At 35.1% G+C, this 12900-nt stretch overlaps 1 protein-coding gene across 3 annotated transcripts in view; it reads left to right on the top strand.

The window, feature by feature from the left end:
- LOC127945550 (protein shisa-9-like) overlaps window positions 1-12900 on the top strand; it is a 56877-nt gene that overhangs the window by 35802 nt on the left and 8175 nt on the right. For 2 of the 3 annotated variants that reach the window (XR_008150884.1, XM_052541852.1), the window contains exon 4: window positions 10809-10919. The exons of the other annotated variant lie outside the window; for it this stretch is intronic. Coding sequence is in view for 1 of the 2 variants with exons in the window: in XM_052541852.1 (XP_052397812.1) it covers window positions 10809-10919 (111 nt within the window). In the remaining variant the exon portion in view is untranslated. The remainder of the gene's footprint in view (window positions 1-10808; window positions 10920-12900) is intronic. 3 annotated transcript variants of the gene reach the window in all.

Raw genomic sequence — 12900 nt, 5'->3', positions numbered from 1 at the left:
CACACACACACACACACACACACACACACTTCAGACTCAGACTGGTCTTAGCACAGCAGACAAGCAGCAGGGCCTTACCCCAATATTCCAAAGCCACAGCAGGACAGAGCATTCATTTCATAGCTGACACGTCTTCATAACAGGGTTCAACTGATCTGAGGCCTGTTGCAACGCTCACTGATCTGAGCTCTTCTGATGTTGATTTTTGCACCGAGTCTGAAACTAAACTGGCTACAGAACCAGTAATCAGGAACTGTTGCGGCCCTGATGGTCTCTTATGGAAACTCACTGCAAAAATACTCCGTGATTGTATAATGTTAAGTTATTTTTATTTATTTTTGGTCAAAATTATTAGAAATCTTCTAATCAAGATAAATGTACTTGACTTGTTTTGAGATTAAACATTTTCCGTGTGTATTTTGTCCCGCTGCACTGGCAGAATGTTTCCTGTTTTTTCAATGTAAATGTTGCCAGAGACAAAAACACTTATTAAAGATACTTTCTCTAAAAACAAGTCTCATGCTTATGCGGTTTTACTTTTCAAGTACATTCATCTTGTTTTAAGGTTTTTCAGATATTTTATTGGAAAATAAGACACATAAAGACTAATGGCATTATGTGACATCAGAAGTGCTCATACCTTTCAAAGCTACTGTCAAAAATAGAAATCTCATAAAATTAAACAAGCACACAAACTTTGCTTGTAAAAAATGACGCAAAACACCAGTGGATAATGCAATCTCAAGAGGGACGATACTCCAGAAAGAAAAAGATCAAATACAATTTCGGAAGATCTCTTGAGGGTCAGAATGGAAGGGAAATCATTTTAGAAGTACGCTGTTTGTGTGTTGTAACAGGACAATATTTGAAATCAATGCTTTATAAATATAAAGGCCATTGCACACCAGACATTTACGTCTGTCCTGGAAGTTCCCTCCTCTTGATAATTTCACACAGTCTCCAAATCCACTAAAATGGGCTTTGGCAAATAAATAAAAAAGTTAATTTCCAATAGACTGTCGATATTTTAGAACATGCCAGGCTTCATTATTTAAAGTGGTTTTAATTATAAATAAAATCAATAACATTTAGTTGTATAAATTGATGTAAAGTGTCAATTATAATACTGTAAATATTAATAAGAAACTAAAAATACATAATTTATAATAATAAAACAAAATGGATTGTGAATTCTTTCCAATCCTTGATCAAAGCTAACAACAGTGTGTACTGTACTGCACTTTGTTCTGCTGCGACAGTTAAAGTCACTTCAAGGTACTTTAGATGGACCGAAGCCATGGCAATTTAGCAACAGGAAGCTTCCTTCCCGCAAAAGCACCACCAATCATAAAGCTGTAGTAGAATATGTCAATCAAACCTGCATTGATGCCTGTGTGAAAGGAGTATGATTAAAGGAGAAAGAGAAAAGTACAATGGTGAACAGCAGATACACTGAGATATGCTTTTTCGAAAATGGAGTGGAAAGCCCAAAAATACGAAAAACTCAGAACCGTTTTGCCCTTTCACCCTCTCTCCTTCCATCTGAAAGAGGTTTAAATGTCACAAGGCAGATAGTACATGAGATCCGTGGAGAAACACTGAAATGTCAAGCAAAGCAGGATGACGTATGTATGTCTTTAACCCTAGAATGCATACATGGTGAGTACTTTGTTGCTGTTTTTCACATAAAATGTTCTTTTCATCTAACATTCCAGGAATTACATAGTTTTAAGGTTAAGTTCACTCAAAAATGAACATTCTGTTAGCATTTACTCACTCTCATGCCCTTCCAAAATATTTGACTTCATCTGTTAAAAACAAAAGCCTGACACTTTTTCCATGCATTCACAATGAATGGGGAACTGAGGCCTCAAATAAGACACAAAAGCGCAAGAAAAGTTTCATAAAATTCTTCAAAGTCTTTTTGAAGCTTCACAATTTCCTTTAGTGTGTAGGATTTCTTTAATGGTTATTTTATGTCCTATTTGATGGCATATAACAATGCTATCTCACGACCAATTTGTACGTATTTTACGAAGGGGCTAATTCGAATGAATTGGTATGACCGCACTCGTACGATTTTGCGATTTGTCTAGACCCCAGTGATGGGTAGGTTTAGGGGCGGGGTTAGGTGTAGGTCATTCGTACAAATTCATACGAATTGTGCAATGCATACGATTTAACACAAATCATATGATTTTTTACAAACGAGGTTGTACAAATTCATATTAATTTGCCACCTCGTAAAATATGTAAGAATTGTCGTGAGATCAGGCTGCATATAAAGAGGTAAATGATGATAGAATTCTCATTTTTGGGTGAACTATCCCTTTAGGGTCCCCTTGAATTAAATATATTCACATGTAGTTTACTAAACCTTAAATTGTTTGTACTGATACCCCAGTATATATGGAATGTGTTTGAGGTCAAATCTATGTGACTTTCCAAAAATTATGTCTACTGAGATAGACAAGCTGTAGGCGGGATAAGACTAATCTGGTTTGACCTTCGTACATGTGACAGATGTTTTCAGATGTCCTCAAATCCAGCTGTTTTTCAGTGCTCTGTGGAAAGCGGAGGGTCAAGTCCTGCAAAAGCTGGGGAATTAAGCAGGGGAAAAAATTCAAATGTACAATTTACAAAGCCTTGCGTCATTCCAAACGAAACAACTTTATTTCTTTTGTGAAAAAACAAAGCAGAAATTCTGAAGACTTTCCTGGTCTTTATTTTTCTTGCAACTAAAATGAATGGAGACTGGAGCTTTCAAGCTTAAAAAAGCACACAAAAGCCCCATCATGTAGAAGTTGTCCATACTACTTGTGTGCTTCAGAAAACTTGGAATATTACAGAGCCATGGGGACATGATGAGAAAAAAAAAAAAAAGCTGTGAAAAAAATATAAAACTAATTTAAATGCTTTTCGCTCCCTCGCTAAAGTACCATGTTCCCCTGAGAAACGTTACACTCTTTCACAAAAAACATTTGCGTTCTCTTGCAAAACTGTTGTGTTCTCTCACAAAAGTACAGCATTTTCTCTCAAAAATGATTGTGTTCCCCTGCGTTTTTTCACAAAACTTTTATTTTTTTCTTGCGAAACTATAGTTTTTATTCCCACAATATTATTTTGACCAAGTTTGACAAGTGAACGCCAAGTTTCTGAGGGGAATGCTTAGTGAGAGAATGCAACAGGATTGAAATGCATTTCTTTCTCCAATCCCTCTCTTTTTTTCATGAGCCACGTGGGCAACTTTCAATGGGGTATTTGTGTCCTTTCTGAAGCTTAAAAAGCTGTTTGCTTACATTGTAATGATGGGAAAAAAGCAAGGAAATTAATCTTCAAAAATTTTCTTCATTTGTCCACAGAAGAAAGTTAGTCATACAGTTTGGAATCATATGTGGGAGCGCATTGACACAATTGTCATCTTTGTCTGAACAATCCCTTTAATGCACACAATCTCTCATAGCTGCATTACTAACCACCTTACATCCCTACAACTAACACATGCACACCAGTTTATCTCAAAATATCCACAACAAGCAACTCTATGACTTACTGTAGACACACGTTTTTTGAAATTTGCTTTCATGTTGACGGCATCAGCACATCATGAGAGAGAGAGAAAGAGAGACATAAGAAAAGATAAGAAATGTGTGAGGGTTATTTAGTGTGACATTAGAGCAGCTGCTGTCTGTGTTAGACATCATACATGCCTTCATCTCTCCCTCCGTCCTGTCTTTTCTCATCCCTTTTTCCCCCTTTCATTCATCACCCGGCCTTCTCCCAAAACACATGTAACCGCATGGATAACTCAACTGTGCATTCAAAAACCTCTCATCTTCCCTTTGTCTTACAATTTCTGCTCTTTATATATATTTTTCTCTTTTATTCTGGTTCTCCTATGCAGCCCAATTAGAGAGCTGCATGAGTGTCGGTGAACACCCCCCCTCTGCAGGTGCACTTACCCAGTCCGACTGTGCTTAGATAGGGATTGAATAGGGTCATACCATTTGAAGAGCGGGGAGATGGGGGAGTCAAAGACTGGAGGTGGTTTGAAGGTCAGGAAGCTTCTGGAGTGTTTAAGAGCATCAATCAGGTTTAACTGAGCAGGTTCACACACACACACACACACACACACGACTGCTTCGCAAGCACTTTATAGAGATTGAGCCAGGCTGTGCTGCTGAGTGAATGAATTGCATTGTACTGTCTGCATGCTGATCTCTTTCACTTTCACACACAAACACAGAGAGAGAGAGAGACTGTATGTACGTGCGTACATGTGTACATGTGGCTTGTGGACGTAGTGGAATATGTGTCATTAAATTAGTTACAGTTCATTAAGAACTGGAAAAATAAAACCTCACTGGCTCTGGCACTGAGCTTGCACGTAGCCTGTGTGTGTGAGTGTTTGACAATCTACTAAATTTCCCCTTCGGGAACAATAAAATGTCCATCTGTCTATCCCTCAATTGTATTACCATGGTGTTTAGATATTTTGGAAACACAATTTTTAAGGCATATATACTTATATGTGACCCTGAAATTTTCTAAATTGAGATTTATACATGATGTGAAAGCAGAATAAATAAGCTTTCAATTGATGCATGGTTTATTAGGATCAACACTATTTGACAGAGATACAACTATTTGGTAATCTGGAATCTGAGGGTGTAAAAAAATCAAAATACTGAGAAAATTGCCTTTGAGGTTGTCCAAATGAATTCTTAGCATTAAGTTTTTACATATTTACATAATCATATTTTTCACTATGTACCCATGTATAGCTATATTAAACTCTATAACACAGCTTATGAAGTACACAAACCACACAACGTTTTCTTAAAGCTGCTTCCTATATTTTAAACAAACTTTAGGAACTTTTTTGTTTTGTTTCTGATTGTACTGATTTCAATGTTAACATTTAATGTTTAGATGTTTTCAAAGGCCATGTGAACTGCTCATTAAGTTTTGGCTACATTTGATGGCATTGCAGGGTTCTAAATGAACTTTTTTGATCACCAGCCAATCAGAATTTCCTCTAGACAATTTTTATTTCTGTGAAAATAAGATAAATTCTGAGTGCCACTGAATGCATTTGATCATTTTATTAGCATTGCTGGCATGAAAAACACATATAAAGTGCAATGCATACAACAAAATATGCACAAAAAAGTGCAAACATTTAATCTTTTCTTTGTTTCTCTGTCAATATCCTCATCCCCTGCCTCGTTCCTCTCGTGTGTGTGTGTGTGTGAGTGAGAGAGAGCCAGTCTAACAACAACACACACACACACACACACACAACCGCACACTCAATTCCACTTCTGAAGTCATAAAGCAAGGCAATATGGCCTTGTCTTACCTTCTCTTTCCCTCGTGCAGTCAATATTTCTTTTGCATATTAGGTTATTTTACAGTTTCTTTATCTCTCTTTTCCTGTCGCTCTCTCTCTCTTTCTCTCCTTGCCATAAAATGCTCTTCAAAGCCTTAAAGGGCTGGACAGTAATATTTAAGGAGCTAAATGAATATGCATGCTGATTGTTCTTTCTTCCTGAGTGCGATGATGCATTATTAATGAGAAGTAGTGTGTTTTCTGTGTTTGATTGAATTCTCCCCCGAGGGACCGCCCACCCTCAGAGAACAGAAATCTCCTACTCCAGTGGAGCAGATCCACGGATGGATATCAAACACTTTTTCTGCCGTACACACGCCGTTCCAGTGAGAACGTTTTGTGAAGTCTGTCTTAAAAAGTTAAGCTGAACCTCCTGTGGATGGTCAAAACAGCGGAAAATGTTCTTCTATATACAGAAAACTGATTTTTTTTTAACTTTAAGGTTCAAACTTCATACTTTTCTCTGTCTCTACAGTGTGAATGTCCATTGTTACCTGACCTTTACTTTTAGGTTGTAGCCTCCGCAAGCTCAACGGTGATTACTATCGTGGTTCCAGTCTGACATTATTACTCCCTGGTTTGTTTAAACAAAGAAAACACAATGTGGATTCAGACACAAAATAAGTTTCTGTTTTCTAATATCTAAATTTTTATTATATGGGTGAATTGCACACCAAATCGGTGATCAGAATAACACCCAACAGAATCCAGACATCAAGTTACTTTATTTTTGTAGGCTTAGTTTAAATCATAGCTCAACTTTTTAAATCATTATCAAGCGGGAAATATGAGTTATAATTTGCATAAATATAATGGCATAAATAATCATGATAATAATAATTTTTGGCATAAAAAATAATCATGTTCAAATGTAATGTTTACAGTAATAAATAGTATTTTTATTTATTAAAGTTAATAATTACATCCATTTCAAATTGATTGGGATTCTGTGTTAATAATATTAATATTGTGACCTAATAGTGACTCCATCGTGATTCTACTGTGACTTCTCACTTTGACTCTACACTGTGACTTGCTCTTAAGAGTCCTTATGTAACTCAGTCCTCATTATGAGATTCATCATGTATTCCTTCTCAGCCAGCGATTAAAAAGAACTGGATTGAATGAGGTGTGCTTTAATCGTTGAAGAACAATTTCTGAATCGATTTATACCAATCGGTCTTGACTGGTATTGATCTATAGCTCTGATATTGATCAGCTAAAACAGTTTTTCGCTAAAATAATTTTTGAAGGAACAAGAAGTAAAACCAGCATAAAGTTATTCTCCTCCATCTGTCCTCACTAGGCCAGTGTTCACACCTCACCAGGTGACCAGATCCCTGAAGTTACCGTCATGCTTTTATTATTAATTATGATGCAAACGTCAGACTCCCATGAGGAAGAGGGGCTGTTACAGGGAGGTACAGTTCGGTAGCCATTTAGCAGTTCATTAAGTTATGTAACTTGAGTCTGAGAGGAGCACAGACCACTCACCCATCACTCTACAATGAGGAATGAGCAATGGAAAAGATCATGGAGAGCAGAGAGAATTGGGTCAAGCAATATATTTTTAACCTTCAACATGTCACATGATGTCGATCATTAAAGAGTGCACCGTAATAAAGTTTGTATTATCAGATGGGTTGGTTGAGTTGGCCTCTGACATCAAAGTCTTTATTTATTGCCGATTCATTGATTTTACAGGATTCAGTGAAGATTAATGAAAGAAGTAAATGAGCGAACAGGACAAAGGGGTTGAGGGGCAGTTATAGTGTAAGACACAGTCACGTCTGATTGTATCAGAGTCTGATCTCCACATCTGCGTATAATGGAGATTAGATGATTAGATTATAACTACAGCCTCACTGCAGAAAATTGCTCAGAGCATCGTGCTCGTATTGTCAACCCACCAGCACCAGAACTTGAAACAGTGTGGACTTCCAGGCATTGTGCACTGACAGACCAGGAATTGTCTCTTAAGGCAGAAAATTCACCCTCAGCTGACTTCAGATCAGTCTATATTCAACGCCTTCTGAAGCTATTGCACGTGCACTATAAGGTAAAACAATGCACATTTTCTTATGTGCTTTATGAGAGGTGAAACTCTCTTTCTTTAACAGTTTTACATTGGCTATGCCCACATAAACATAGTGTTTGAGAATTGAACAAGTGAAAGGCTCAAATTGTCTGGTACATGCTACAGCAGACAGTATACACTCACAATCTAACTATACTGACAGATAACTATAATATATATCCAAACCAAAAACATTTCTCAAATCAATGCAGAAAAAAAAATGTTTAAAACCCATTTCATGTCAGTAATTTAATGCATTTTAGAATAGAGTTTTATTCAATAAGCAAGACACCTTAACCACCAAAGCTTGGAACCTGTTTCAGTGGGAAATATATAAATAATACAGATAACTGTGCCTGCCTTTAAGTTATATTGAGTAATTTTCATAAGAAAATTGTGTGAATTAGGAATAATGTAGGGATAATCTTTGCACTGGGGTCCTGATCACCCATGTCGAGGTTATTCTGCGATAGTAAGTGCCTGGATGTACATTATCCCATTTCTTACACAGCTACTTGCTAAATGCTGATTCGACTTGAAATAGTTGAATGCAAAGCTTCCTTGAAGAAAGCAACTGAATGGAAGAATGGAAAATCTGTGCTTTTAAGAATCTTTATGATTGATTGACACCTTACCCATTTTTAAAACATACACTTCCACAGTCTGTTTGACCCATTCTCTTTCACAACATAACAGACATAGAAAATAAAAAGAAGGGAAAATTCTCGGAAGAAACGGAGAAAATATGTCACACCTTTAATCATTGGGAGTCTGACACTTCTATTCTAGAACAAGCCTCTAGAGGAAAACACTAGTGTGGAGCGTTAGAGATCCCTTACTCTATATGTCTGTCTGGAGGAGAATGATGCTTCCTCTAAGATACTTCATTTATATATATGTTATATAGTACATTTGCAAATTGAAATATTCACTGTAAAACAAAATCTATACATTTTATTGTGCAAAAATGGCATCTCTGGTTCCAACGCTACACCAATTTAAGTTTTACAGATTAAACTCAAATTCACTAAAAAAAGGACATAATAGTGTTTATACTGTATATCTAACCCCACCCTCCACCCCCAATAATATAATATTGATAACCACCTTAAAAATACATATGGTAAAAATTGATTAAAAGTTCATCCTTTTTAATTACAATGCATTATGACTTGTTCTTTTTCACTTCCACATTTCACTTTCACTTGCACATGAATTCCTCACCTTATCCGTGACCTGCATCCATTTGCTGTGATATAACTGTATCTGGACTGCATGCATGTGGCATACCAATCTGTCCTGCCGCCGTAAAAGCACACATATGCACTAACATATATGTTAAGTACATATACACACAAAAACACAAGTGATCTGACAGAATCAGGTCAGTGACCACACACCCCAGCCCAAAGGGGAGGGGGGGGGCACCTGATGTGTGTCCTAAACAACTTTTAGTGACCTCTGCGCAGTACGGCAGACTGTCGCATATACAGCAGTCTATCATGCATCCGCCTTGGAAATAGACTTTAATTGTAAATGTGCACAAACACAAAAAAGGGGATCTCAGTTGTTTCTACAAGACAGCGGTGACCTTAAATTTTCTTCTAAGAAAAAGATGCCAGTGACTGCTGTAGATTCAAATGAGATCCCAACAATGTCTCAAATATCTACACAACCCACAGTCTGAAGAAAGATCCACAAATCAAAGAAATCAATTTGACCACAGAAGCGGAAATCATGGGATTTCCTGTTTTTTTCCTTTAAAGCATTTCAAATGACTTCAATTACTTCCAAATTCACTTCACTTTCAATAAACATTTTTTTTTTATATTTTCTGTCAAATTATATTGTTTTATTGTTTTTCAAAAGATGGTTTTAAACAATGTGTATTGTAAAAATGCCTGAAAATACCAAAAGTGAGTACTTTTTATATTTATGATTAAACTAATCTGATCCGAGGCTTTGCTTTCCAAATAATTTTTTTTTATTCTACACTTGCATTATAGCAATTGTCTATTTTTATTTATCAAAGGAGATTTTAAGATTGTTTTGCAATTTCAAATATCTAAAACCTATAAACATATATATATAACATATATATATATATAATATATACATATATATTATCTTATTATCTATGAAATGTCAATAAAAAAAAAATATATATATATATATTTTTATTTTTTTATTTTTTTTTATTGACATTTCATAGATAATAAGACTGTTATAGAATGCATGTATTGTATAATGTATTTTGAATTCACTTATCTTTAACCTCTTTTAAAACTGGACAAAAAAATCTGTCGCTCTGTATCTTCCAATAATATGTCAAAGCAAAATAACATTTAAATGCTTAGTTTTTAGTTTTTATTGTGGGGACAAACACATAATGCAGTGCAATACACGATGACTGAGAATAAACAGTCCTCAAAAGCCTGATCTATTATATTTGATATATTTAAACTTGATTTCTCTAAGAACTGTTGTATGGAGAATCAAGTAAACACACTGATTCCTAGTTAGTGTTTATATATATATATATATATATATATATATATATATATATATATATATATATATATATATATATATATATATATATATTCTTATGTATACTAAAAATCATTAAAGATTTTACAGCAAAAACACACATGATGTAGTTTTTTGGAATAAAACTAAAAGACTAAAAGATCAGACAACAAAAGACATCTAGCAGATTTTGTGCAACAGGTTTTTCAGCAAGTTCTGAAATTAGCATATCAGATATGACACAGTAGGCTTTATAGGGTTGAAGATACTGTTCTTTCTCTGAAAACTAGTCTTAATATCGTACGCAATGCCACTTCTAAAGTAAATTAATCTTGTTTTAATAAATTTTACAGATTACATTTTTTTTTTTAAATTTACTATAATTTTTTTTAGCAGTATTTTTGCATAAAGCGTAACTGAGAACTTCATTAAGATTGCGCCGTTAGGCAACAGCAGCCTACATTCACATTTATTCAACAGACACTTTTATTTAAAGTCACAAAGTCATGCCAAGCTATACATAGCGTTAGTTCCCTGAGAACTGAATCCATGACCTTGATGTTGCAAGCGGCGCGCTCTACAGGAACCTCTGAGCTATAAGACTCATGCATGTCCTTCGTTGCCCTTTACTCACTGAAATTAACAGCAGACTTCGCCTTTACTGTATAATCACATGCACTCATCTCTCTATGAATGTGCTGACTTCCCATTTACTAACGCACCCCTCCTCCTTGTGTCCCTCTCTCTCCTCTATGCTCTCTTGTTCCTTCCTGTCCTCCTTCTCCTTTTGTGCTGTCTCTCTTCCTTCAGAGCATAACCACCTGAATAATGTCACGCATCCTACTTTGAGTCCCGTAATGACTCTGTCCCAGCCTCACAACAACCTGGGCTTCAACAAATACTCCTCTCTCAAGACCATGGGTAAGAGACATCTTGTGATGCACACCATAAATGCCACACATGCTCAGCAAGGTCACTTTATCCACAAACACTGATTACCATTGCAAATGATTCCCAGTGCCACTGACTGCAGGGAAAACCACATATGCAAATATCACCACTCAGATCAAGAGGGGAAAAAACCCTGACATGTTATTAAAATTATAGGTGGGTGATCTCAGGAGCATGTACTGTAAATATACGGATATGCTAATAATGGACACAAACACACACTATGTAGTGTGACCTTATCAATCACAGCATGACTCGAAACACAGAGGGGCTAATTCACTAAACAGCCACGCTAGTGTTTGTTCTTAGCACATTCCTTCCCAAAACACATAAATACACACTCGCTGAGAATTAGGGGCTGATGGGAAATCGGTTGAAATGTACTAGTGTTACATGAAATTAAGGAAAGTATACACCTTATGCTGTATGAACAATAGCATAAAAACACGAACAGATTCAAAGACACTAAAGCTTATATATTCATTGTGCATAATAAACACACTATTTGAATAACCTGATTATACCAAAAGGAGAAAAAAATGAAAATAAATATATCAGTTCATTTGAGGTTGGTCAGATTTTTTTAATGTTTTTTTTAAAGAAGTCTATTGTCGTCAGCAAGGCTGCATTTATTTGATAAAAAATACAGTAAAACAGTAATATTGTAAGTATTACTAGCATACATTTTTTATTGTAATATATTTTAACATGTAGGCAAGGCAAGGCAAGGCAAGTTTATTTATATAGCACATTTCGTACACAATGGAAATTCATAGTGCTTTACATAAAAGAAAGTAAAATAATCACGAAGAAAAAAAATTAACAAAAATAAAACAAGCAATTTTAAAACTTTTAAAATGATTAAAAACAGTTAGAAAATGATTGTACTTAAAAAACAAATAAAATAAAACAGTGAAAATATAGTGCAATGTAAAGCTGTATTTTCAGCATCATTCCTCCAGTCTTCAGTGTCACATGATCCTATAGAAATCATATTAATATGCTAATATTTGCTGCTCCAGAAACATTTCTTTTTCATTTTTTTATTATTATATAAATTTTTAATGTATACATTTTTCTTTACTGGATTTTTGATGAATAGAAAGCTCAGAACAGCGTTTATTCGAAATAGAAGTTTTTTGCAACAACATACATTTCTTTACATTTTAACGTCATAACTTAATGCATCCTTGCTGATTAAATGAGTGATATTTTTAACACTAGAGCCACCATGGGTTAAATTTGACCCGTGGCTGTTTTTCAAATGTACATAACAGGTTTTCAATAAAACATTCAAGTCTCCTAGTCATTGACTTTTACTCAAATTGTGTAATTTACAATCGCCGTTGTTAAAAATTGTTTAGATGAAACCAGATATAACAAAATGACATTTATACGCATCAGCGGGTCATGTAATTATCCCACCTAATGCCTGTATTTTCGCCCTGTTGTTTTCTTGTCGCTTGTGTTTTAACATTGTACATTGATAGGCAACGCCTTTCACTCACTGGGTTATGTTATCAGTTTCATAAATAGTCAAACTGAGTAAAAGAAGGTGATTTATGAATGCCGAAGAGGTATTATTGTATTATCGTTTATTGTTCTCCGCTGTGTAGCTATTTATTTGTTTCCTGGAAGAAAAATTAAATCTATGATGTATGAATGAAACTATTTTTTGATTTGCCGAAGTTTATTGGTGGTGTTCTCTTATTCAAAATTATAAATGATATAACTAAACAAATTAATAATTAATTATGTGAAGCTGTGGGCTGGAATTTGTCATCGCATTATACATCCTATTGAGTGTGGTGAATTATTATTGCTCTTTAATGTCTATAGTTATTTAAATAACATAGGTTATCGTAATATATTGATTAATGGCATTGCATTTTAATATTGCACCACCCAAGTATGTATCTAATTCTCATTGTCAGTGCAGGCTTGTTTAGTT

Source organism: Carassius gibelio, chromosome A3, assembly GCF_023724105.1.
Source record: "Carassius gibelio isolate Cgi1373 ecotype wild population from Czech Republic chromosome A3, carGib1.2-hapl.c, whole genome shotgun sequence".
Lineage (NCBI taxonomy): Eukaryota > Metazoa > Chordata > Actinopteri > Cypriniformes > Cyprinidae > Carassius > Carassius gibelio.
The sequence above is the reverse complement of the archived record's forward strand: the minus strand, read 5'-3'. Positions and strand labels throughout refer to the sequence as shown.